This window comes from Pavona decussata, unplaced genomic scaffold (genome assembly GCF_977016875.1).
Source record: "Pavona decussata unplaced genomic scaffold, jaPavDecu1.1 SCAFFOLD_115, whole genome shotgun sequence".
Classification (NCBI taxonomy): domain Eukaryota; kingdom Metazoa; phylum Cnidaria; class Anthozoa; order Scleractinia; family Agariciidae; genus Pavona; species Pavona decussata.
The window spans coordinates 406263-432109 of NW_028145529.1; the positions used below are offsets into that span (position 1 = coordinate 406263).

Below are 25847 nucleotides of genomic sequence, written 5' to 3' on the forward strand. Positions count from 1 at the left end.
CGAGCCACGAGAATTCTTCAATCTTCTGACGATCTTCTGACGGCTTGGCCGCTCGTTATCGCGTCTTTGCCGCGGCAAATTTTTTTATTGCGCGCGCCCGGCTTCAAGATGGCGGATCGGCTTGCCGTCACAGACTGGTAACTAACAAATTACAAATAACACCCCTTACACTCGAGCTGGTCACACTCCGGTTAGCCCAGGGAGCTAGGGCGCCCTTTTCTGCGCCCTGGTTTAGCCTATAAAATAGCTCTCCGGTTATATTAGTCTACGTAGCACTCCGGTTAGCCTAACTAACACCCAGTTGCTTGAAGAGCACTCGGGTTAGCCTAAATAGCTCTCCGGTTAGCTTAAATATAATACTCGGGGGGTGGGGGGGGGGGGGGGGAGGTACACAGTTGCCGTAACTCATGATGAAGAAGTAGCTTCTTCAAAAAAAAAAAATAATAATAAAAAATTCAAGACTAGAGTGCACAAATCGATACCCTATTTATTACCAAGATGGCGGCAAAGTGGCTAAAATCGATACCCTATTTATGACTAAAGCGGCTGAAAAACCATACCCTTTGGGGCCGCATATACCTGTATAGCCCATATAAGGGAGAACCTCCTCCCCCCCCCCCTCCCCCTGATATAAAAGCGCTCCAGTTAGCCTAAATAACACTCCGGTTGCTTGAAAAGCGGCAGGTTTCCTTTACAAGTCACAGGTCACAGGTCACAAGTACAGATCACTGTGATAACTAAACACTGTAAACAGGGTCTTCTAGCCCGAGCCTAGCCTGCGTAGCAGTCGTTTCCGTTTCCTTCAAGCCAAGCGGGGTAAGCGCGCGAGGGCATTGGGCAAAAAAGAGCAAAAAGTAGGAGCGGGGCGCCCCTCCCCCCCCGCTCCCACTTTTTCGTTCCTTTTTGTCCAATGCCCTCGCGCGCTTGCCCCGCTTGGCTTGAAGGAAACGGAAACGACTGCTACGCAGGCTAGCCCGAGCCCCATACTAAAATCTCGGAGTAGCCAATCGATAAAAATCGGTATCGATCAAGTCATTGTTACCGATAGATAACATAAATCGGTGAAATTAATCTAAAAAAGCTAAAAAATTCAAAACGGTGCCCGCGCGGTTAACAATACAAAATTCGATCTTGAAAGAGTAAATAGCTTGGGTAGATTGAACACATAAAAGTTAGTTTTGTTTTCTCTCGAATCTCGGGAAAACAAAACTAACTGTTTCCCTCGGGGACCAGTCATAAAGTGTTTTTTAAATGTCCCTCGTTAGTTACGGTACTATTGATCCCAAACGTCCTTTCAAATGGCCGAAATTTCAGCTTGCCTGGAGGGTCGTTAATTTCATTCTAATAACACACAAATAAACTGCAAAAACCGTGGAAGAAGATACTGCTAGTAGTCAACGTTGGATCTCGGGGCAGATCTAATCGGCTAAACTTGATAAAAGAAAATATGAGACGCCCAAGGACTACTGCAAAGCCAATACAATGCAAGACCTGATACAACGGGTAAATCAACTAAATGTCTTTAAAAACATTTCGGCTAGCCAGACCAGCCTTCTTCAGGTTTAAGATGTTACTAAACTGCTAAAGGCACAATTACAGTCCAGTTTTTCTTCCAAGGACCTCCGTAATTTTTTTTCCTCGCATCGTGTTGTTGCCGAATGAAACTTGATACATGTGAACGATTTTGGTTGCACGTGACCTAAATCTTGCTGTTTCCACTTTTCAGCATGGTAATATTCCTTTCTACGTTCAAACGACGGCTTCTGTCGCGTTTTATAACATCGGAGGAAGTTTTCAACCTTGTTAAAGTTGCTATTTTGGCTTTATCCAAGTGAACGTAAATATAGAAATACATCAAGCGTTGCGATGATCGTCGCTATGCATTAGCAGATTTTCATTTTTAACATTTGTTCTGTTGAATCGATTATATCGCTCACCCTGGACCCCGAATGAAATTTATTGCGGCTTCTGTCTGGGTGAATTTCATCCGCTAGTTGCATTGCGAGGACATTTGCTTGTTTATACAAGATATAGACGCCGAGTTGTTTCATCAATAAAAATAGAAAAACAGACAAAAAAACTTTCCTAATTCCAGATTTTTTTTGTCGCGGGCGGCGGGACGGGCAGCGGGCAAATTGCTTGGCTCGATTACCAGCCGCTGTTCGGGAAAATGAGCCCGCGATTTCAAATTAGATAAATCACTGTGACCCATGCAGTGAGGTGCGGGTGGTTGAAAGGCTCTTTCCATTACATAATTCTGCAGCAACGGCCAATTTCTCTGTCCCCCAGCAAAGTGAGCAGTAGTTACACGTCATATCTCTCTCCTACTTTTACTTTTTTTTGGTAATTTGGTTCTCATCAGCAGAGCAACTTAATGCACTCTGATTGACTTCTTAACAACGATGGCCACTCTTTAGTGCCGGAGATATCATCCTGTGGTTTTTTTTTTCGTTGTTATTTTTTGCTTGTTTGTATGTTTTTTATTTGCTACAGCCCCCAGTCGTCAGACAGAAGTTGTATTTGTTCGGGCACAAAAGGCCAGTTTCAAACTCCAGTCATATGCGTGTTATCACCGAAAGAAAATTAGATGGTATTATCCTGCAATTATCTAAATATCCACTTTGGTTCAACTGGCTGTCCATAATAATCTTTTACAAACAAAGTTCCTCTGCAAACTGCCACAACAGCCGCTAAGTGATCATCGTTCACTTTGTCGCTGTATTCCAACACGACTTGTCGCAATGACGGTGCATAGGACATGGAACGCCATGGGATCTGATCTCCGATGGATTTGGCTGTTTCCTGCAAAGAAAACTATGTGGTAAGAATGGAACAACGACAAAAAATCTGTACGACCACACTTGACAGTCGAATCCATGAATTTCCACACACAGCAGATGAATGCTCCAAGATGTTCTTTTAGTATCCAGGGCTCACTTGTTCGAAAGCCGATTAACGTTAATCTACGATGAAAAGTTAACCAAGTTTTTCATCTCGCTCGTTAAAATATGGTTTTGAAAGCTAATTTTAAGCTTTTTGTGGTAAAAAAAAAAAAAAACGTCTAAGGCAAAACTGAAAGCAAAAACCATTCGGAGGAATCTTTATTAATTGTTCATTAAACTCGAATCAAAGTTCACGTTAATCCGCTTTGAACAACTGGGCCCAGGCAAATAGCTTGCGTAGCCGTCGTTCCCTTCCTCAGAGCGTACCTACGTACGTACGTACATACGTACATACGTACATACGTACATACGTACATAGGTACATAGGTACATAGGTACATACGTACATACGTACATAGGTACGTAGGTACATACGTACATACGTACATACGTACATAGGTACATAGGTACATACGTACATAGGTACATACGTACATAGGTACATACGTACATAGGTACATACGTACATACGTACCTACGTACCTACGTACCTACGTACATACATACATACATACATACATACATACATACATACATACATACATACATACATACATACATACATACATACATACATACATACATACATACATACATACATACGTGGGAGCGTACATACATACATACATACGTGGGAGCGTACATATATACATGCATGCTTCATGTTCTCCCATACGTGGGAGCGTACATACATACATACGTGGGAACTCACGAAGGCATGGAGCACGAAAAAGAGAAAACTGTGGTTTTTGCTCCTTCTCGGCAATCTCTCGTTCACTTCTCTCGCTCGCTTGGAAAGGAAACGACTGCTTCGCAGGCTGCAGCACAACTTGAGCACGATAGAAATGCGGCCCATCTGTACCCTCTGGGGACTGATAGTATTCCCTCTGAACAGTTGCAACTGGCTTTGGTGAGAATGGTCAATGTACATGTCAGGTATCCAAATTCAATTACTTCTAGTTTCTTAACTTACCGAGTCACATGACTTTAGAGCAACCTTCCCATTAGGGACACTACTCTTGGATCTTCTGTTGCACCTCCATAGTTCTTCCAGCAGACCCCAGCGCCCCAAATCTCCAATAATCGCCAAAAACGGCTGCGAGGTGATACACTTTAACCCACATAATACAGCATTGTTCAGGTGTGTGCAAAACTCCAACAGCGCGCTGATTCCAATGTCTGATAAACCTGAGTTCCAGCTGGCATCTATCTCGCTAAGAAGCGGCATGTTCTGGGCCAAGGTACTAAGAGCTGCGTCCGTCAGGTTGTTAACTCCTGCGATGTTTAAAGATGAGATCAGATGGCAGTTTGCTGCAAGAGCGGCAAGAGTGAGGTGAGAAGCTGCGCATTGCCGCAGACTGAGATATCGAAGAGAAGAACAGTTTTTTGCTGTGATCGACATTCCGCGATCGGTGATGTCCTCACACCAGGATATATCCAACTCTTTTAACTGGTAAGAAGATAATACAGAAATTACTCAGCTACATGCTTTCCCTTAATACGAAAATAGTGCCTATTTTTACCTATTTTATAGGTATTTTTACACTATTTTTTCGCCATTTTTTTTGTTTTTTTTCTCTAATTTTCTACACTATTTTAAAGTTATTTTTTTTTACCTATTTTAAACCTATTATTCTGAAGCAAAAAATAGTCCAGCCAGCAAGTCATAACTACTGTAAAGACAGCTTGAAAATAACGAAAATGTGTATACGGTTTGCTGGAGTGCTTTGGCGGGGAAGGTCTTGTATTATAATGTACCACTAACCACGTAGTGGTTGTATTGCTACCTCACCTTTGCCCCACAACCTTTTGCAACACTCTCAAGTGTAGAATCAGTGATAGCAGCTTCGGCCAAACTTAATGACTGCAGATTATTACTTCTTGTCAGTGGCATGAGTCCATAATCCGTCACATAGCACATGCCCTTGAGGTCAAAACGTGTGAGTTTAGGACAGTGAACTGGGATGGTGCTGAGCGAAAGGTTGCTGAGATTCTCACAGTCCACCTGAAAGACAGGTAAAAACAACTCGTCAGCAATGTGATAGGGGTGTTTATTCTAGAAACTGGATTTTGAAGGCCCATTAGGATACTTTTAATTAACTCTTGGAGATTTTAAAGGCGCTTTTTTTTTTTCATAAAAAAGGGGCCCAAAGTTTTCAGCTTCTAAAATAGAATGTAAAAGTTAACAACTTGTAACTTAGTGGTGTAAAATACATGTAGCAATAAAAAATTCCCAAATTGAACTAGGAAACATACCAAAGACAGACTTTCCAGCTCTGGTTCGTTTTTAAGAAGATACATCAGAACGTCATCATCTAGTTCAGACCAGGAAACTGCAAAATGCTTCAAACATTTGCAAGCTTTAGAGAAAACCTTCAGACACGCTACACCCAAAGGTTGGCTCTGATAAATAATGTTAGTGATGTCTAAACTTGTTATTTTTGGCTGATACATCTGTGCCTGTGCCAAGTCACCAAATTGGATGACCCTTTTGCCTGAGAACAAACTGTCGGAATTAATACTTTCCCCTGCATCAACACACATTAAAGAAAGTTTGGATATTTGTCTATTTATGTCTTCCTCAAATGGTACATCAGCCAGAGTAGCCTCATCTCCATAACAGTCCAGTCCATTGCTGTTCACATTTTGGTGCGGCATAACAGTCCAAGTCAATGGTTTCTGATCTTTAACCACATTGCATGGTAAGTCAGAATGGCAACAATGATTGTCTGTTTCTTCTGCATCCATATAAACATGGCAAACAGGTTCCCCACACTGTGACATTCCCTGTTCTTCATCAATGACTTCATTACAAGGTAGGGAGGGGCAATCAGTTTCGTTGTGATCCAGTCTTGCAGGATGCATGATAGGACACTCAGAGTTGTAGCAATTCGGAAATTCCTCATTCCTTACTCCCTCACAAGGCATTGTGGGATATTCAGTTTTCTTTCCAGCATTCTTCGCCACAGCATTGTCACAATTCTTTTCCAAACTGCTCATTTCTAAAGCACACTGATGAACAATTTGACTACCTTTCAAGCTCCTATCCTCAAAGGACATTGTGGGTTGGCTCTCTGTACAATCAAACCAAGTCTCATATCTTTCCTCTGTTGTAAGTTCTCCTTTAACTGGTTCAGAGCAATGTAAAAACATTGCAGGGGTTCTTTTAACATGCTCACTTTCAATCATTTTCTGAGAATGAAGCTCACTGCAGGTTTCAACCTGAAGACATGACAGCAGGGTACCAATTTCATCAGATGCACAAACTTTTTCACAAGAGCTCTCCTCCATTTCTGACTTCTTGGAAGTTGAATCTTTTCCAGTGGTAACACTCCAACAAAATTCCCTGGCTTCATCAAACTTCGTTACAACACTATGACCACGGGCATCATGGCGACATCTTTCCTGAATTTCCAGGGGTTCTTCATGTCTTGAATTACTCTGTACAGAAGCTGGGAAACTTTTGTCTTCCTCTGAGGGAAAACAAGGTTCAATCTCATCGGATGCTGTTTTAAAGCTGTCATCACTCTCTTCATCAGATGATTCAGTAAAGTGTTGAAGATCTTCTGTAGCCAGCGACTTACATGTGACAAGTTCATCCTCATTCAACTGGCTTCCAAATTCACAAGGATCTATTGGTAACTCTTCTCCTACTGGACTTGTTGAAGATAAGCAAAGTAGTGAAACAACGCTATCTTTTGTTACATTCTGAAAAATTTCTGAGCAGTTAGCCACAACTGGCAAATCATGAACTATATCCTCTCCACAAGTTACAGAGTCTTGCTCTTGCAATCCTGTTTGATTATCATGTCTTGTTTTGAGCATGCTTTTGCATTCTGAAGAAATGGGAGGGAGATCGCATTTTACATCGTCTGAAGGCTGTAATGAACCACGTGATGCAGGATCACTTTTATGCATAAGTCTTCCAACTTGATCCATGTTCAATCCTGCAAGGTACAGCAATGCTGTGCAACTCACTCCTGTCCAAGCAAGATTGATGCTTGTTAAATTAGCTCCACATATCGCTACAAGGTATTTAACAGCCACATTTGAGAGAGCCTGGCAGCCTAATATGTCCACACTGGTAAGATTACATCCAGGATGAGATGAATGAGTGGCAGATCCTGTATTTGCAGAGGCTCTCTCTGATGTGTTGCTCTCAGAATTAGGAACTGCAAAAGCAGTATCAGTTATATTTCTACAGCTGGAAAGATTGAGATGTTTCAAACCAGGGCAACACATCAAAGCCACCTAGGAGAAACAAGACAAAATACACACTAAATGGGTACAAGGAAACTATTAACTACTGCAGGCCAATAACCTACATCCTTGCAAAAAATCCTAATTTGTTTACCCACAGAGCACCAAACAGCTCTCTACTAAGAAACTTGATTCAAAGGTGCCCATGCATTCCAGGTTGAATGGGCAATAATTTGGAAGTGTTCGTTTTTGTGGAGGGAGGACAACCAGAAAACCCAGAGAAAAACCCTCAGAGCAGGGACAAGAACCAACAACAAACTCAATCCACATATGGTGTCAATGCTTGGAATTAAACCTGGGCCACATTGGTGGGAGATGATGAGTACTCTCACGCACTACTCCATCCACTAGGTTCGTGTGACAAACACCCTTCATACTGTTAGTTTAATGGCCTAGCTTCAACAAGTCCCTTAGTGGACATCACATTTACCTCACAACTACCACTCATCAACATTCAAACCCTAGCAGTATGCAGGATGTTTGTCACAATTGAACCTAATTTAATGGCCTTAGCTCCTACGAGTCTCGTGTAGCTTAGCCAAACTGGTAATCAGGATGTCATAGGTTTCAATCCTGTTGGGAGAACTCAGATTTTCTTTTTCCAGGTTTGTCTGTGTCACTCACTGAAAAATACATCCACCATTTACTCACCAGGTTTAAAACACAATATCACATTCATTTCACAATCTTGAACCTAAAAAATATATCAATGTCTTATTGAAAAAAAAAAAGGCTTCCATACCATTGAAAAGCAATTAATTTGCCTCAAATTTACTAATGGTAAAAGCCCATTGGCTTATATCTGGGTCTGAAGTTGGGTGGGAGGGGAGGGGGGCAGGACATATTTTTTGTAGGGACATACATTTTAGAATTTACATAATTTTGCCCTTCAACCCTTGATGCTTCTGACAGTCTACTATGACGTGTATTTTACATAGGTCAGAACCATCAGCCATCAAGTGGTTCTACTAACAAGTACATATGTGTATAAGAGATATTAACAAAGAGTTCTGTTCGCTAAATAATAAGGATTAACTGTTTAACTGTTTAAAATTAGCATAATTACTTTTTTGTAGTATACCTGAACAATGCCATCTGAAACAACTTGTGAATTCTCTAAAGATAAAGAAACCAGGTTTGACGCTTTTTCCTTAAGACAACAAAACACAGTTGGATGCAGTAAATGAAGGCATTCAGTGAAGTCTAGTCCTTGAAGTTGTCCGCATCTGACGAAACATAATTTAGATATTGATAAGCATTTCAATATCAATCTTTACTAAATAAACCTCTTCAGGCGGCTGGTATTTCAGAAAATAATGCCCAAGGCTGAATGATTGTCCAGGAAATGAACAGATGGCTGAGAAGCACAGCATGAAGGGCAACTGTTTAATTTTGAGGACAACCTCTCTCAGTGGACGGCATTTTCATTTGATATAACAGTATGGCAGAAAGCAATTTATTTCTTTTATACAGGTAAGCCTTCAATTGATTTTTGAAACATTTACGCTTTACTGCTGAAAAATATAGAACAGCCAGTGATGCTCAAGGTAATGTCACAGACAGACTGCCAGTAAACAAAACCCAGCTGACTAGATTGCTTGATTTTCTAATACTAACATTAGATTACAGCTTCTTTCTTTGTTTTTTCTGAAGAAAAAATTGGCCAAAAGATATAAAAATCAGACATCTGTTATTGTCTGATAACCTGATCATCTGATTTCAAACCATGTGATGCATTTCTAAGAATGAGCTGGGAGTATATGGAAATTAATCAGTGCCGGATATACCGTACTTAACAATTATTCCACTAACGCGTGTTGGATATGAGATGATAGATTAAGATAGCCAACGAGGTGCGTAGCTCCGAGTTGACTATAATCATCTCGTATCCAACAAGCGTGAGTGGAATAATTGTTTTATTTATAAAAATCAAGAAATATTGCTAGATTTTGCTGATTTTGCTTTGCAAGACAATTTAATGGTCTTTGTTTCTCGAGCATGGTATAACGCCTCATATACCATGGCCACTAAGCCAATCAAATCGCTCGAATTGCATTATACAAAGATCCAGTTTTTAATAAAAGGAATTACACTTTTTACCACAATTGTTTCTAATCTCGCTATCTGATTGGCTAATTTTCTGTTGTCAATAAGAGTCTAGACAACGCTGCTCGCGTCAATAAGCGCATGGAAATTTTGACAGTTATTGTAAACATTTTCTTTGACTTTGGTATTGTTGTAAAAAACAAATCGCATGTGGTTTAGCGTTCTGCACTCTTATCAACAACGATATTTGTCATCACAGCGGTCAAAATTTGTTGTGGACTCACTCGGCTGCGCCTCATGAGTCCACAACACTTTGATCACTGTGATGACGAATATCGTTGTCGATAAGAGTACAGGCAACGCCAAACCACTTTTGATTTGTTAAGTATACAGCTGTTCAACATTACTTAGACACTTGTAAATAAATAACAGTAACAGGGAGGTGCAAACACCTATTGGGGTATAAAACAGCTGGTCACTGGGAATGTTTTATGCTGTGATCTGTGTTTTGTGTTGAAAGAGTTTGGTAAGAATTTTTTCAGTGTTTACAATATTCAAGGTGATGCTTGGACTTTTTTGGGCTACCTTGTTGGTCACTGGCCTTTTTATAAGTCCAGTTATTTCAGCGCTTTCAGTTGGTACTTGACCTCAATAACACCTCCCGTCAATAATATACTTTTAACTAAGAATAATGTGCCAAAGTTAGGCTAAGGGCCGGGTCGCACTAAGCGAATTTTTGTATCTTCTAATTTTTGGCGGTCAAATTTTTTGGCAAACATTTTTGAACTTCCAATTTTTAGTCTTGGTCGCACTACGGAAATTTGCAGTTCCAAAACGTCTTTGACTGACAGCAACATCAGTCATAACCCGCTGGGGAAAATGACCCTTCTTCTCCGGTTACATCAGGAAAAACAGAAACATTTTTGCGTAAGAGAATGGACACATTGGTTAACGTGACAATGTCTCGGCAACCCAGGACTGCATCAATTTCGTCGTAAAACATGCTTTTCTTCTTCGACCCTCCAGTCTGCTAACTGTTCCATTCCTATGCTTCTTTGAACGTTCTATTAAATACTTGATTTTCTTCATACAGTTGATTTCATGCGTTTAACTCGTCGCAGATTTTAATCCACTCCGTTCGTGACTCTCTGCTCTCTAGCCACTCGTGGTTTTTGGCCCACAACTGAACAAGCAGTCGTTGCTCAGCTTGGGCCCAGGTGTCGTACTTTCCTTTTTTGCCTTTCTTGCTCCGCTCTACTGGGTCAGGAGTGCTGCTAGCACTCGCTTCGCTACAGTGAATGACAGCTTAATTGCTGTACAAACAAAATTGGCCGCTTTGCCAAAATTTGGTCGCCTCCGAGGCAGCACTTCGGCGTCTTTGAAGATTGGCGAAATTTTGGCAATCCGCGAAAAATTGGCAAGTTTTGGAAACGTGAGGTCGCACTTATTTTGCAGTACGTGTTGACAGAGTCTCACTTAAATAAACAAAATTGGCTCTAGTGCGACCCGGCCCTTACTGTAAAGCCAATTTACACCCAATCTAGTACAGTACAGACAGTATTCTGCAGAGTGATTTTTTATGAAGAATATAATTTAAAGTGAACTGACTTTACTTACTTAGTGATTGCCTTTTGAAGCCCACTACACGACAAACGGTTGCATTTCGTAAGTTTTAAATGCCGTAGATGTGGCGGAGACAGAGCAATTAACAGTTCATCTGTAAGCTCATTAGGAAAATCATCAATGATCTGTGACAGAATTTCATCGCCAAAAACTCCTTGACCGAAACATTGAAAATATTCCAACATCACCAAATGATCCCGTGAAATATCGTTACTGCAAACTAAATAGTTCAGTATGGTACTTTTAGCGATGAAACGCAAATTCGGGGGCTGCATGATTCCAAAGGGAACGGCAAATTTGAAGAAAAATCACTCGACAACCTCCATACTTTTATGGTAACCGCTGGCCAAAGAGCCAAAGGGCCCTGGGTGGTCGCCAGTCTCTGGGGTCGAAAATGAGGGGAAAAGAGCATTACCGGAGAAGAAAGGCTCTGCTAGCAGGGTGAAAAAAAAAGTATGCCCGAACTCTGCTCGAACGTGGGGCACCGAAATTTCCAAAAATTGCGGCAATTTCTGTTCGTCAGGAATTTCTTCACAAAACACTGACTACAGCCGGCCCCCAGTTATACTGCAGTACGGTATTCAGTTTTACAATCACCGTGTAATGCGCCGATCAAATCGAAACTTCAACATCCCCCCCCGGGCAAACCCCGGGCATTTGACTATTTTCTGTGCCCGGGAGTGGGGAATATGACGGGTAAGGCCTTCCGGGGGGTGGGGAATTTGACCTTGCCTGGGTTGGGTGGGGAAAATTGAACCGGAAGTGTCAGGTTTCAAATCGCTTTTTTGGGGGGACGCGGTAATCTCGTACCCAGATCTCCCACGGTCAGGCGGAGGGGAGATCTCACATTTCGACATTCCCGAACCGACGACTGAGATCGGGGTACGAGATTAGGGACGCGGAAGTCGCTAACAGCTATAAACACGTGCTTGGACGAGATGGAAGAGTTTAAGGGAAGAGATACAGCGTTACAAAAAAAGCTGACAAAAAAAAAGGTCTTCAAAAGTGAGAGTGCTTAAATATTTATTATTTTTATAGATTGTATATAAACGATGTAGATTTTTTATACAATGAGTCAAGCTGCGGCTTTATCCCGCAGTGAATAGTGAAAGAAATAAACACTGTCGAATGAAAAACCGCTTTGGCTTAAATTGCAGAATATCCTGCCACTCAAACAACATTCTACGTAGCCGGCTAACTATTAATTAATATGTATTTCTAGTTCTTTAAACGATGTAGTTTTTCACGCAATGAGTCAAGATGCGCCTTTCTCCCGCATTTGTGTCTGCAGAGGTTTTAAGAATAGCCATAAAACAGCAATGAACAGTTAAAGAAAAAAAAATTGTCGGATGAAAAACCGCCGCTTTGGCTTAAACTGCAGAATACCCTGCCACTCGAATAGTCTACGTAGCCGGCTAACTCATTTTGAACAACCTTTGCCGTGTTTCGGAGTTAGAACAGCTTACACTTGCTGATTGACATTGTCCGAATCATTAGTTTCAATGTTAAAGTTGTGGTTTTTGTAGTAACTCATGACAGGAGCCAACAACGATTGTTCTTTAGGAGGGGCATTTGACAGACAAATCCGACGATAAGGTAGGGCATTTGAACACCATTTTGGCCCGAGGGGCGGGAATTTGAACGATCCAATCTTCAAAAGTTCAAATGCCCGGGGTTTGCCCGGGGGGGGGGGGGATGTTGAAGTTTCGAGTTGATCGGCGCATAATGTGTATCGAGGCTCAAGTTTTTGGAACGGCTTTGATTCAGACGTCGAACTTTTCATGAGCCGAACCTAATGCATAAATTATCAGATACAGTCTCTCGTAGGAAAATATAAGTCCCTGACCGTGAAATCAGCCTTGCTCTTTTTTTAGATTATTTGCTTCACAATTTTTTTGCTGATTAGATCCTTCACTACAGGATCCGGTACTTTTATTTTGTCACGGTCTTGCAAACACAGTTTATTACTGGTTTTTACTCTCGTAGAAAGCATGCTTTGCTTAAGTAAATTAAGTTCAGCGTCTGAATCAAAAGGCGGGATTTTCGTGATTTGGGCCTACCTTAATTTGAGTTAAATTCGGCGTCTGAACTGGGCCTAAGCTCATCACGAAAGTCGTCAATGATCTGACACGGAGTACACCATCACCTTGACCAAAACGTGGAAACTATTGACCTCGTAAAAGATTGCTGCTGCAAACTTAATATTTCAATATAGTGCTTTTAACGATAAAACGGAAATTTGGGGGCTGCATGATTGCAGAAAGAAAGAGTAATTCAGGTGAGCAATTTTGAAGAAAAGTCACTCCTCGGCGTCATTCACTCCCGGGGGGGGGGGGGTACTCCTCGGAATTCTTGGTGGGGGTGTGCCGCCCGGGTCTTCAAATCCCGACCCTATTTCAGACCTAAACATGCCATTTTCCACACCCGTTTTCAGACCTCTAAAATTCATACCCGTTTTCAGACCTGATAATTATGCATCAGCGCCAAACGGAAGTTGACGGAAGGAGTAAAAGTAAGCTGGAATGACATAGTTTTCTATTTCTTTTTCTCGCTATCAGTTAGTCGTTCCAGTTACGTACTGAGAAGAAAAACATGTTTGTAAGCTTTCGTAAATGTTCCCGGCCCCAAAAACCCGACCCGATTTCAGACCGTAATTGTCAAAATCTATGACCGTTTTCAGATCAAAACGGCTCAAAAACCATACCCTTTGGGGCGGCACATACCTATATACCTTATATAGGGGAGTACCCCCCCTGGGCATTCACTCCACTATTAAAAATTCCACTAATTCCTCAATTTCACCTCGTTCCCACGAACAGCCTGTAAACGAGGCTACTATCACTCCCACATTCCCTTGGGAGTACTTGATATATTGACATACGCATGCGCAATAGGTGTCTAACCGCCGTCGCGTTTTCCGCGTCGTTTTCCAAAGCAACAGGCGCGTATGACAACATTGCTTCAACAAGCAACGAAGACTTGAAAAATAATCGGATCCGAGCATCTGTAGCTAGCTGAGATGAGTCTGTCGTTAAAGACGCCTGATTTTAGCAAAGGAAGAGGCGCTAAAGGCAAGCGGCGAGAGCTGGGAGAGGAACAAAAACAAGAAATAAAAGAGGCGTTTGACCTGTTCGATACAGATAAAGATCGAGCCATAGATTACCACGAGCTCAAGGTAATTTTTTGGTTTTAAAATTTTATCGCCCTACAAACAGTCATTCTTCACATGTATTCTTTATTACGTTGAAATCGTTTTATTTGTGACCCTAAGAAGCCATCGAGCGCGCGAGGGATTTTGAAAATCGCTTGTCTTTTGTCCGCTCATAATTGTGTGACCTCCTTTTCAGCCATTATTTCGGCTAATTGACCTTTTACTTAAGAAATTATTCTTTGGGCATTGTCACAAAACAATTAAGTTGAAATCTAACCATTCACGAGTTACACAATGGCTTCAGAATAGTGAATGAATTGGACGACCAGGTTTGTGGTAAGTTTTACAAAAAAATTATTAGCTGCGCATGCAAAATGAAACGGCGGTGATTACTGCAGCTTACTTGGCCATAATAAAGAGAGTTCTGGTTCAGCTAACCGCTACTGTGTAATGCGATGTTTAGAAAAGAACGTCTCCTCAATCGATATCGAAGTTATTTTCTAACGCATGGTAGTTTCTACAACACATTTGACATCTAATTGTTCCCCGTATCAAATTTCCTGTTCTTTGATTTTTCTGCATTTTAATTAAATTAATTCATGAATTGAAAAGAAGTCTCAGTCAAATTGCTGTCAAGGTTCATGTTTTTCTTGATTTTGGATTATTTTCAAATGAAACTCAAATTTAGATATTACATGTACACCATACTAAGACAGTTTTTGCATGTACACATGTCTTGATGTGAGAGATATTCAGATCTGTGTTTCCCTAATTATGTGAACAATGATGCATTACCACCACAAGTTGTATATGGACTGTTTTACGTAAAAGCCTATTCTCTAAAGACATAAAGTCCTTCAGAAGTGTCAAATATTTTTTTCATTAATTTTTGTAATGTAATGAACTTGTTGAAATTTAATTCCTGTTTTTGACAAGTTAAGTGGCTTGTCAGTTAGTCTGTCATGATTTGCTATAATGCCTTTGATTTCTCAGGATAAGCAACATGTAAGGCCTTACTACAAGTGACCATATTGAAGAGTCTGCTAAAAAAAACTCAGGCTTTTCAAGAATGATTTTATTCCTAAATATTTACTTGATTGAGATTTACCTTCATTTTTGTCCTCCGAGTTGATTTTGCTGGTGAAGGGAAACACTGTTCGAACAGGCTCAAATGACTGCCTTTAAGTTTTAATTTGGCATCTTTTCATGAATTAATAATTTTTGAAAATCTTACTTAAAACTTTATTTATATAGCCCCATTCATATGCTCATGGTGCTTTACAAATTAATATAAATTATGTATAAAACAATGCAGGCAGTAATAAAATACGAAAAGAACAAGGTTTAAAAGAACTTAACTGAAAACATTTTTATTTACATGTAAGCAAGTTTTTTCAAAAATATAAATAATAAACTAATTATTAGTTTATCACATTTTTGTGGTAACATCCATTACATTAAATCAGAGTACAGACCCATGGTAAAATGAAAATTATTATTTTGTTTCATACAATAACTTAGACATTTCATGAGTGGGCATCATGTTAACTGACCAAATTCTATACAAGTTTCTCTAATTCTGAGATGGTGCCCCCCAAATCCATACAAAGTCTCTCTAATTTTCTGATTTTTGAAAGGCTTCTACATTAAGTTGCAATCTGAGGACAGAACGTCAAACTTGGTAAGCTGGCGTGATCTTTCTCGAGATGGACTCCAATTGTATTAAATGAAAATTTAAAACCTCATCCTCAGTCTCCATTGGAACATCAGAACGGGCAATTCCAGAAGGAATTTTTGACCCCAAAATATAACATTATGTTAGTTGCTTCACCAAGATTTGTCACCAATTACCTGCAATTGCTGGATTAACTATTTGGGCAAATATTTCCTTCCTTTTCACATCACAACAAAGGTCTAGCTTGGCCAATTTAAGAAACTAAAAACATTTACACTTGTAATGGGGTCCTAGTTATTATATGCTCATACAGAAAGTGAATCCAATAAACATTGTTAGAAGTCTTTTACACAATGATTTTTTGTGAACTCTTCACTGAGTTTGTTTTTGTGTGTGCATGTGAAACCAATGCCCAGCTTGTAAACTACAACTTACTGTAAAGGTTTTTATTGAACTGACCCCTGTTTGAGGTCACTTGCAACGGTCGTTGTCATATTTTTTCAAGCAACAATTTTGCCTATGTTTGTCTGCTACTTGCCAAAACAGGTTGCAAGACTTTGTTGACCAGTCACTCTCGCTGGATTCAAGGCACTGATCACATGCATTGGTTACACCATTCAATTACATGTACATTTGTGCATCTGGCCCCAGTTGTTCAAAGAGCGGATAACTTTATCCACTGGATAAGTCGCTATCCAGCGGAGCAAATGTACTCCAACCAATGCTTTTGGCAAGTTTTCCTTACAATTCCATTGTTAAATTTGACATATGCTTCTACTCTATTCACAAATCATAGGACCATCGGGAAAATCTTGCACAAATTTTATCTGCCAGATAGCGAACTATCCAGTGGATAAAATTATCCGCCCTTTGAACAACTGGGGCCTGTACTCCAATCACAAACTCTACTACCTGTACACTAATCAAAACACAAGTTTCACACTGTTCATTGTATCATACCCCCTACGGCAATACACTACTGATCTAAAACATTTAACCTTATCTGAAGGAGGGGGGGGGGGGGGAATCCAGAACTTGTGTCATAGTGTCATGGAGATTAAGACCAACCAACTTATCCTGATAGTGAGGTCTGATATTACAGATATTACTGAATGTATTTTTTGCACTTGGTTTTGCACTGTACAGGAACATTTGTGTGTTTGCAGGTGGCCATGAGAGCCCTAGGATTTGATGTGAAGAAAGCAGATGTTTTAAAAATCATGAAAGATTATGATAGAGAGGCCTCTGGAAAGATTACATTTGATGACTTCAATGAAGTCAGTAAGTATTACCCACACTGTCTAATATTTACTTGAATAAATGGTAAAAATACCTGTTACCAGCTCCTAAGAAGAACCCTGAGGTAATACGTGATTGTAGGAACTGCCAGAAAAGATACTTTTAGGTTTTATTTTATTGCTGTCCCAGTTTTGATATTGTTGGCATTTTTATTGCAGTGACAGACTGGATGCTTGACAGGGATCCTCAAGAAGAGGTTTTCAAAGCATTCAGATTATTTGATGATGACGATAGCGGCAAGATCAGCCTCAGAAATCTTAGACGAGTAGCAAGAGAACTTGGTGAGAACATGACAGATGAGGAGCTCCGAGCTATGATTGATGAGTTTGATAAGGATGGTGATGGTGAAAGTGAGTTTATTTTTCGTACTACTGTACCTTGCATGATTTATTTAAAGGGGAAGTATCTTGTGGATTTTGACCTTTTGAGGTGAAAAGGGTGCGACAACACCTTTACTTAGTTACAATGCAAAATAATTCTGAAACATCAACTCAAGGAAAAGAAATCAACTGAATTCTTGATAGGAACAACTTGCGCATGACTGGCTCTAGGTGCATTTTGGAAACAAAAATTCGAGAAGTTGAAAACAGTTAACCTAACTATTTTTTCAAGTTGCAGTCCATTCTAACCCAGTCCATCTGTGGCCAAAGACACTCATCGATAGTGTTACTTAGTAATACACAGGGGGTGACAATCTACAACAAATTTGAACAATACTTATAGGAACAAATTTGAACAATACTTATAGGTTTCTGTTGATAAAAAGCACTTTGGACTTTTTGATGTAACACCAAATTCCTGTTATTACATGTACATGTAGTTTCACAACTGAGTGAAAATATCTCGGTTTGGCCTCAGGGTTTGATCTTTTCCTTTGTTTGAATGTCCAGCTGCCTTTCTTACCACATACATGAAGCTCCAAAATGCTTTGCTACATGTAGCTTTAGAATTAGAATTAGCCAGTGTTAACTAAATTGACAGGTCTGATAATGATCCACCCCCCTCCACCTCCTGATCTCCTACTCACAATGTTTTCAATTAATAATGTTTGGGTGGGAGGGTTTTTAATAGTGAATAGACGGGCAACACTCATTAAGAACGGTGGCTAGTTTTGTTACTGTGCATACGTTCTGTGCATCTCGTGATGCTCGGGTTTCGTGCGGGTGGTGCCAACTGATACACGGATATTTTTGCGCGGTTTAAAACTATTTAAGGAAAGCAGAACTTAGCAAGTGCTTTTGGTATCCAAAAAGAAAATTGGGGGTACAGGGCTCAAAATTAACTGTTTGGCTCAGGAGCCAGCTGGCGACTAAGAAGAAAAATTTGGTCGCCAGATCATAAATTTCGGTCGCCAACTTATTTTATATATAGCTTACATTAAAACATGATTTTAAATGTTACTTTGTATGCAAGGGAAGTCATAATTAAATAGCTAGAAAGAAATTAAGCACATGCAAGAAAGACCTCTAAAAGAACTGTTGTTTTGGCTCTTATATGTCTCTGGTTCGGTGATTGTGTTCTTTTCGTTTATTTGAAATAGAGCAAAGTACAGAACGTTCTAAGTTGGTGGTTTTCACAGCAAAACAAACATAGGTCCTTTATCCTTGTTTTTTATCTCTTCAAAACATAGTTCTTTATTCTCCTACCGCCTGTGTGGCAAACAACTTACCTTCCTCACCGCCAATAAACACAATACTTCAATATGCTCGGCCTAGGCCCCTAAACAACCACATTGCTTGTAACAGCCTCCGACCGGGGTGAAATAAAAAGAGCAGCTCGCACGATTTCAGTGGCCCCTAAATTCAGAGAATTTTGGTTTCTTTAAACAGTACTGACTCGATGTTCGACCTCGTCAACCCAAAGTAACCAGAAATAACACAGATTTGGGAATCTCCGTGAGCTCAGCAGTCCGTTTAAATGCTTCACGAGTCGCGTAATACTCGGCATTGAAATAAAGTTCACAAGACGACGTAAAGCTGTACTTCATGATTTACCTCCACATAGACTCAGTGAAGTGGAACTCGTATAAACAATTTCCATTTCCTCTTCCTTAAACTGCAATGTGATGTCCAGGTTCATTATCGATATCTGGAATCAAACTAAATCCAATGACGTACTTTGGTAATTTGGCTATGAAATCTACGTTTTCAGCATTCATGACTGATGATGGACTTAAATTTTTTATTAACATTCTGGCTGAATCTTCATCTCCCGCCCGTAAAAACTTACATTAATCCTGTAACTGATATTTGCATCTGTTGCCATTATTTTCCTGGCAAATAAATTTTGAAGTGCGCCCGCAATCCCATTTTTTGGAAGAAGCCACTGAAGCAATATGGCGCCTAGAAAATGTTATGTATTGACTTCCAATCGAAGTACTTTTTGTGTTATTAATTAACAGAGTGTGAAACCGATTTTCTTGTAGTATTCCGACATTATTTTAGTGGGGATGGAAAGGAGAGTCGTCTTTTCGCTACCAGTTCCTAATGAATTCCTTTTTTAAAAATTTAAATACAGAAGCTCGCTACTGTTTATCCTGAGTCATTGGACAAAACGTGAGTTGCCAGCTGGCGACCAGTACTGAAAATCTAGTCGCCAGCACTCAATTTTTGGTCGCATTGGCGACCAGTGAGTTGCAATTTCGAGCCCTGGGGTAACCAAAGCTTCAATTTGGGAAAAACTGCCATACATTGTTTTGTATTTTACTGTTTTTCAGAATATTGTTGCTTAATTATCTCTAAGAAATGCATGGCTACCCCCAATTTCCTTTTTTGATTTCCATAGCCCTTGCTTAGATCTTCTTTTCCAGCATAGTCATAAACCACGCAAAAATACTTCGGTATTAGTAAGCACTGTCCTTAATTTGTCTTGTTTAGACTGGCAAAGGCAGGTCAAATCCAGACTTTGAATACATGTAAACCCCCTACTGCTCAGCCATTTCTTGTTCAGAATGCATAATGGTTTTATAACAGTGTAGAGAAGTCATGTTTTATGGCAACCCCCCCCCCCCCCCAAAGAAAATAAATAAATAAATAAATAATAATTAATGCTGTGGCCTTTAATGACTGAAGGTTTCCAAAGGAATGACTTGAAAGTGTTGACCCATGAAGGGTCATGATGTGAAAGTTCATGACTCTACCATTGGCTGAAACATAATACAGTCACACTCCATGCAATGAACATAAAGGCTCCAATAATTGCAAAGAAACTGCCTGATCTCTTTGTATCTTCTTGAAAAAACACTTTATGAATATCCTTTTATTAAAAATAATGTTGGCTGTATTTTCTGCACTTTTTTTGCAAATATTTTATTGAGGCTCTAAATCTGTAGCCTGCAAACGCAGGCGTATTTCCGGCTCTCGCTTCTCTCTGCCAAAGAAAGAAGCCAGAAATGCGTCTGCATTTGCAGGCTACTAAATCTTGTGTAGTGCTGAAGTCATTGCCTTTATTGTTGTATTCTTTTATTTTCTACAGTTAACGAAGAGGAGTTCCTGGCTATTATGACAGGAGATACATGAAAACAGTAAAGCATATTAAGTAACCTGTATATTTTGTTTGCAAATCTCTGGGTACATATTTTTGTAAAGTAACAAAGAACCAACCATTCAAATAAACAAACAAACAAACAAACACAAACGCTGTAAATTAGGGTTATTGTTGCTTCGTGCACATGTATTTTATAATAAAGGATTATGTTATATTTTATTTTTTGTGGTATAATAACCAAAGTGAAGGCAGTTTTCTATACTCTATACTTTATAGACCATAAAATGATGTCATAAAATGTCCAAAACTCAAATGGGATGACTCATGGTGTCACTGCCAAGTTTTAAACATTGTATAGCATCATTTAATGGTCTATAAGAGTATAGGTCATAGAAAACTGCCTTCAATTTGTTTTCTCAGTAACATGGAAAGAGTACAAGAAAGCGTCGTGTTACATCTGATGGCATTTTTTTTTTTTTTTTTTGACTGTCTGTTCTCTTATAGACAATAGCTATGAGCCAATCAGCGCGTGTGAATTTTGACAGTTATTGTAGAACAGAAATTATCAATCAATAATTCAGGTGAACATAACCAGTGCGTGTGATTTAAGTCTTCATTCTAGTGCTGCAGCGATACTTGTAACAATGCGTGAAACAAGGCTGCTGTTTTCTTATTGTATGATGTATTTATTACAAGAACCACAAAGTAGAGATTTTATTTCCTTTAGAATAAAAAATCTTTGACAAAATGTGGGCTATTGAGTTGTACCATCTCGTTTTGTTGTAACTGTGGAACAGTTGACATCTTCAGGGACCAAGGGGCTGTTAGTCTGGGCTGGAAAGAATGAGAATCCAGCAAAAAATCTCGATTGCCAGGTTTTCGTCCTGCTCAGACTAACTCAGGCCCTCAGTCTTTCAGGATGAAGAGCTGCAGGAATCCTGACATAAGCATCAAGACTGACTGCTTTTAAAGTGGCTTTGTTCACTCAAAACACCCATCTTTTTATATCAACACTAGTTCACATTTGTCAGAGAAGCATCCTCGTCCCACCCTTACCCCTAGGCCACCAAATACTCCATATCATTAGTGCTGGGGTCTCGTTGAAAAATAACGATACTTGCGCAAAATGTCGGCTTTTTCAATCCCTCCACGTGACCACTAAAGCCTGTTTTACTGCCGATAGCCAATATTTTTCCGTTTGTGTGTGTGTGCTATTGCAGTGTGTTTGAAGAAAGTAGGCTCGACCTGGGCACTACCTTGGCGCTAATGTTAGGGGTACCCAGGTTTAAAACTTCGGACTTGGCGTCTTATTAATTCCCCAACTCTAGCCGTTGCGAAAAGAAAGCCCAAAATTCAGGCTTGAATGGGGATAGAAGCCACGACCTCTGTGATGCCTCAGTAACTTTACCAACTCTACATTTTTGTATCCGACTCGAGTAGAACGTATTAGAGACACAGACCTAACAAGAATCTTCGTATTCGAACGTTTGTTTCACGAGTCCGCGGCTCAGGAGATTGAAAGACCAGTTTTTCCCTTTCCATAAAATCAAACCAAACGCAATGGTAAAATATAGTTTACAAGTCTACCAAGTTTAATTCATTTTCACTTTTGAGCACGCGCGCTCTGATTTATCCTGGGCCGCGCCAGGGGGCAGCGCGGGGATGGTGCGCGGAAATTGTTTTCTCGCCAATCATGTAGTTACAAACGAGAGGTCGACATCTTTGTTACTGGCTCTCTCTGGCCAAGATTACCAAAACCGACAGTTAAAATCTCTCATAATAAGACCCATGCAAGATAAAGTCCGTTGAAGCTTGGTTTTTATATCTCTCTAGAATTACCAGAAAGCGCGCGTGGCAAAGAGTTACGAAGAGTCAGCAGATTACAAAAAAGCAATTTTAAATTCTCCCCATCAATCTTAGCCACATCGCTACTAACATTGCCTAAATGATTGCCTCTTGACTTTGAAACTAAGAGATTTCGTTATCTACAATAACTACCACAAAATTCAGCTGGTAAAACATGCACAAGTCATCACTGATCGTAAGCGCGCGCTCCGTTCCAACATTCCGCTCATGACGAACTTACGACTATGACGACATCTGACGTAAACAATGGAAGTTTAAAAGTTCGTCGAAAAGCACCAAGATGGTTGTTGCTACTTTCTGGTGTAGTTATATAGCGGCGTATAAGCTGTGGAAGTGTTTTTTTGGAACAGATTCAGCTACAGTAGCAAATATGATTCTTCAACAAAGGTAATTTACTACTTGTATTTTATCTTTTTTTCTCCTTTGCAGTGCTAAAACTGACCACTCGTTAGTTTTCCAACAAGAAGCTATGAAGAACATTTGAGAAAAAAGGGTTCACGTTATGAATGCCCTTTTCTAGTTTTTAATTTTTTTTACTCTAAAGAGGAATCACAGAATTTCAGATCAATTTTCAAAGAGCTAAAAATTATACTACCCGCCTTGTTGCTGGTGTAATATAGCGTTTTTTTTTGGTCGAAGAGATTCTCTTGATCAAATTATCGTAGCATTATTTTGTTCATTCCACACAGTCTACCTTCATGTCATTATCACACGACTTGCTTTTAACTTGAAAACTAAATTACGGATTAACTTGAAAACTAAATTACGGATACGTATTTAAAGAAAGCGCCAAGATTAAACAGAAAATCGTAAAAAGATAACACGCAGGAAAATAAAATCAAAACAGTACTCTTGCGCGCCAAGTTAATATTGCCGCGCCTGGAATATCTTTCATTCATTTATTGATCCTTGCTCATTTATTTAATTTTCAGCTTGTGAAAAATAACAGTGTCAAAGAATATGTGAAGACAGAAGGAATGGGAATAACGACCATGACAACATTTACAAGCAATTATGTGAAGTGGGAGCCGACCACCGCAATTGTTCAAGAAATCTCTGTTGTTATGGTAACTGCCGACGCATTTGCGCACGAGCACGCCTCTGAGATTGAAAGTACCAATACAGTCAAAGAGATTCAAACCGAAGGGGAGGTGGTCCATGGGATCGCGTATGAGTTCAGTTTAGAAGTCCAAACTGTCAGCGAGTTCGTGCCTGAGCATGCTTTCGAGATTGAAAGTATCAGCGCTGTTAAAGAGATCCCCTTGAAAGAGGAGATAGTCTGCGGAATTTCGCACGAGTTCAGTTCAGAAGAAAAAACTGTCGGTGAGTTCATTCCTGAGCATGCTTTCGAGATTGGAAGTGTTAGTGCAGTTAAAGAGATGCCCTTGGAAGAGGAGGTAGTCTGCAGGATTGCTTCGGAGTTAGGTTTGGAAGAACAAACTGAAACTGTCAGTGAGCTCGTGCCTGAAGTCGCTTTGGAGCTGCAAAATGTCAGTGCAGTGGGAGATATTCCCTTCGAAGAGGAAATGGTCTGCGGGATAGCTCAGGAGTTAAGTTTAGGAGAACAAACCGCTGTCAGCAGTGACTCTACGGTGCCTGAGTTCGCTTGCGAGATCGAAAGTACCAGTGCTGTCCAAGAGATTCCCTTCGAAGATGAGATAGTCTGTGGAGTTGCTCAAGAATTTTCTTCAGAGCAACAAACTGCTGTTAGCGCCTCTACCTATGAGTTCGCGATGGAGAAAGAAGATGTCAACGAGACTGTTACTGAGATTCCACTTGAAGAGGAGATGGTGAATGTGATTGCTCATGAAGTATCGACAGAAATAACATCAGTGAGCGCAGAGGTAGAATCTTTGAACAAAGTCATCAGTGACGTCCCTCTCCTGGTTGACATCTCAACAAAAGAAAGTTCAACGTCCATCAGTCTTGAAACAAAAGCGTTTGCAACTCCGGATGAGAAGAGTTCCGCCAAAGGCTGTTCACTAGGATTGAATGCTGAAGCCTACGAGTTCGTCCCTCAGAAAACAAGAGTTCCAGAATTGGCATCATTCGGTAGAGTTAGTGACGGCGGGGCCGCTGCCGTGAACAAGAGAGAAAAGACTGGGGCTGTAGGTGAAGTTGAAGAACCAGTTAGATTAAACGCAAGGGCAAAAGAATTTGTCCCAGTTAGTGGAGAAACCGCGTGTGTGCCTAACAGAGAAGACACTGAAGTGCTAAATCTGAGCGTTCCTTAAACGTATTTGCAAGATAATCCACGCAAAAGCGCCTGGTATCTATCGGAAAAAACATTGAACTCTCTGCAAGTTCGTTTCATTTTATAGAGTTCAGAACTGACCAAAATTGTTACAAAAACGATTGAAGAAGATATAACTACTTTATAACAACGTTGTATATATTTATTTTAAAAAAGTTTTTAAAAAAAGTTTTAGATTTTAAAGTTTTAAAAAACTTTTAGTCAGTTGCCTTGAAATGTAGATGGTTACACAGTACATTAAAACTAGAACGTAAGGACGGTGCCTCCTGGTGCGAAGTTATTTTTGCGCGGTTTGTAAGCACTCGCCTCACACCAATGTGGCCCGGATTCGATTCCCGGACTCGGCGTTACACGTGGGTTAATTCTGTTGATTCTTATCCTTGTTCAGAGGGGTTTTTCTCCGGGTTATCCAATTTTCCCCTCTCCTCAAAAACCAACATTTCCAAATTCCAATTCGATCTGGAGAGTGTTCTATGCTATAAAGCGCATTTGGTCATCTCGTCATGAATAATACGCTTTTCAAATTCGGTGTTTAAGTTGCGTACTCAGACTGCGAGGATCTTTCTTCAGTCGATTCGACAATGGTTTCGTCGACACGTGCCACTCGTACAACTCGACAACCAATTGCTAGGGCCCTTCTGAGTTTCATAAAACAACATACTGAATATTTTCCAAGTCTCCCAAATGAGATTCATTTCTCCACCCCGTGAATTTAAAAGCAAGATCATGTAATTCCATGCACGGAAGTGTAACTACTTCATTACTTGCGTTAATCTGACCAGTGGAATAATTGTTTTACGACTCGTACGAGTGGCACGAGTTGAAAAGGCACTTTCACGACCCGAACAAGTGGTGAGTATTGGACAACCCTCTTGGCGCCTGGGAGAAAGCCGTACAGGGTGTAGACAATATTGCGTTCAGGGATAGGTTCAAAGGTTCACCCCAGCATTTTTGTCTCCGGTACTCGAAGAAAGCGTCGACAATGCTAGCACCTTGAAATCACCCACTCTCCGATCGGTAAGATTTTTGCACAGCCTCATATATTACACCTTTTGCTGTTCATTACGAGAAAATACGCATTCATTTGCGTGAAATGGCGACCAATAGCGCGAAGATACATTCATTAGCACCAAACAACGAACATCGATTTTTGTATTTTGAATGTAAAGAAGGCTCCGTTGTTTGTACAAGCGCATTAATATTTGTCTTATCCACACTAACGCCGTCCAGGAATGCTATTGAATT

General features: G+C 40.2%; 3 protein-coding genes across 3 annotated transcripts; 2 read left to right on the plus strand and 1 right to left on the minus strand.

Moving 5' to 3' along the window:
* Window positions 1–1504: 1504 nt before the first annotated feature.
* On the minus strand, window positions 1505–11201 carry LOC146469879 (uncharacterized). Its single transcript, XM_085122726.1, has 6 exons — window positions 10866–11201; window positions 8284–8428; window positions 5199–7193; window positions 4735–4947; window positions 3916–4392; window positions 1505–2802 (listed from the first exon to the last, which is right to left on the minus strand). Exons 1-6 carry the CDS (start codon window positions 11144–11146, stop codon window positions 2605–2607), a joined length of 3309 nt encoding a protein of 1102 aa, XP_084978852.1. The 5' UTR covers window positions 11147–11201; the 3' UTR covers window positions 1505–2604.
* Window positions 11202–13762: 2561 nt separating this feature from the next.
* On the plus strand, window positions 13763–21239 carry LOC146469880 (centrin-3-like). Its single transcript, XM_085122727.1, has 4 exons — window positions 13763–14046; window positions 16864–16978; window positions 17155–17346; window positions 20471–21239. The coding sequence occupies exons 1-4, from the start codon at window positions 13891–13893 to the stop codon at window positions 20512–20514; spliced, it is 507 nt and encodes a 168-aa protein (XP_084978853.1). The 5' UTR covers window positions 13763–13890; the 3' UTR covers window positions 20515–21239.
* A 1359-nt stretch (window positions 21240–22598) lies between these two features.
* Window positions 22599–25138, plus strand: LOC146469881 (uncharacterized). The gene is made up of 2 exons (XM_085122656.1): window positions 22599–22735; window positions 23281–25138. The coding sequence occupies exon 2, from the start codon at window positions 23326–23328 to the stop codon at window positions 24580–24582; it is 1257 nt and encodes a 418-aa protein (XP_084978782.1). The 5' UTR covers window positions 22599–22735; window positions 23281–23325; the 3' UTR covers window positions 24583–25138.
* The last annotated feature ends 709 nt before the right edge of the window (window positions 25139–25847 follow it).

Excerpts from the sequence above, each read along its gene's own strand:
- LOC146469879 (XM_085122726.1), bottom strand. The coding sequence starts at position 11,146 with ATGCAGCCCCCGAATTTGCGTTTCATCGCTAAAAGTACCATACTGAAC. Across the intron at positions 8,429-10,865 it reads CTTCAAAAGGCAATCACTAA|ATGCGGACAACTTCAAGGAC; the intron begins GTAAGTAAAGTC and ends ATGTTTCGTCAG. Across the intron at positions 4,948-5,198 it reads AGCTGGAAAGTCTGTCTTTG|GTGGACTGTGAGAATCTCAG; the intron begins GTATGTTTCCTA and ends CCTGTCTTTCAG.
- LOC146469880 (XM_085122727.1), top strand. The coding sequence starts at position 13,891 with ATGAGTCTGTCGTTAAAGACGCCTGATTTTAGCAAAGGAAGAGGCGCT. Across the intron at positions 16,979-17,154 it reads TGATGACTTCAATGAAGTCA|TGACAGACTGGATGCTTGAC; the intron begins GTAAGTATTACC and ends TTTTTATTGCAG. Across the intron at positions 17,347-20,470 it reads TAAGGATGGTGATGGTGAAA|TTAACGAAGAGGAGTTCCTG; the intron begins GTGAGTTTATTT and ends TATTTTCTACAG.
- LOC146469881 (XM_085122656.1), top strand. The coding sequence starts at position 23,326 with ATGGGAATAACGACCATGACAACATTTACAAGCAATTATGTGAAGTGG.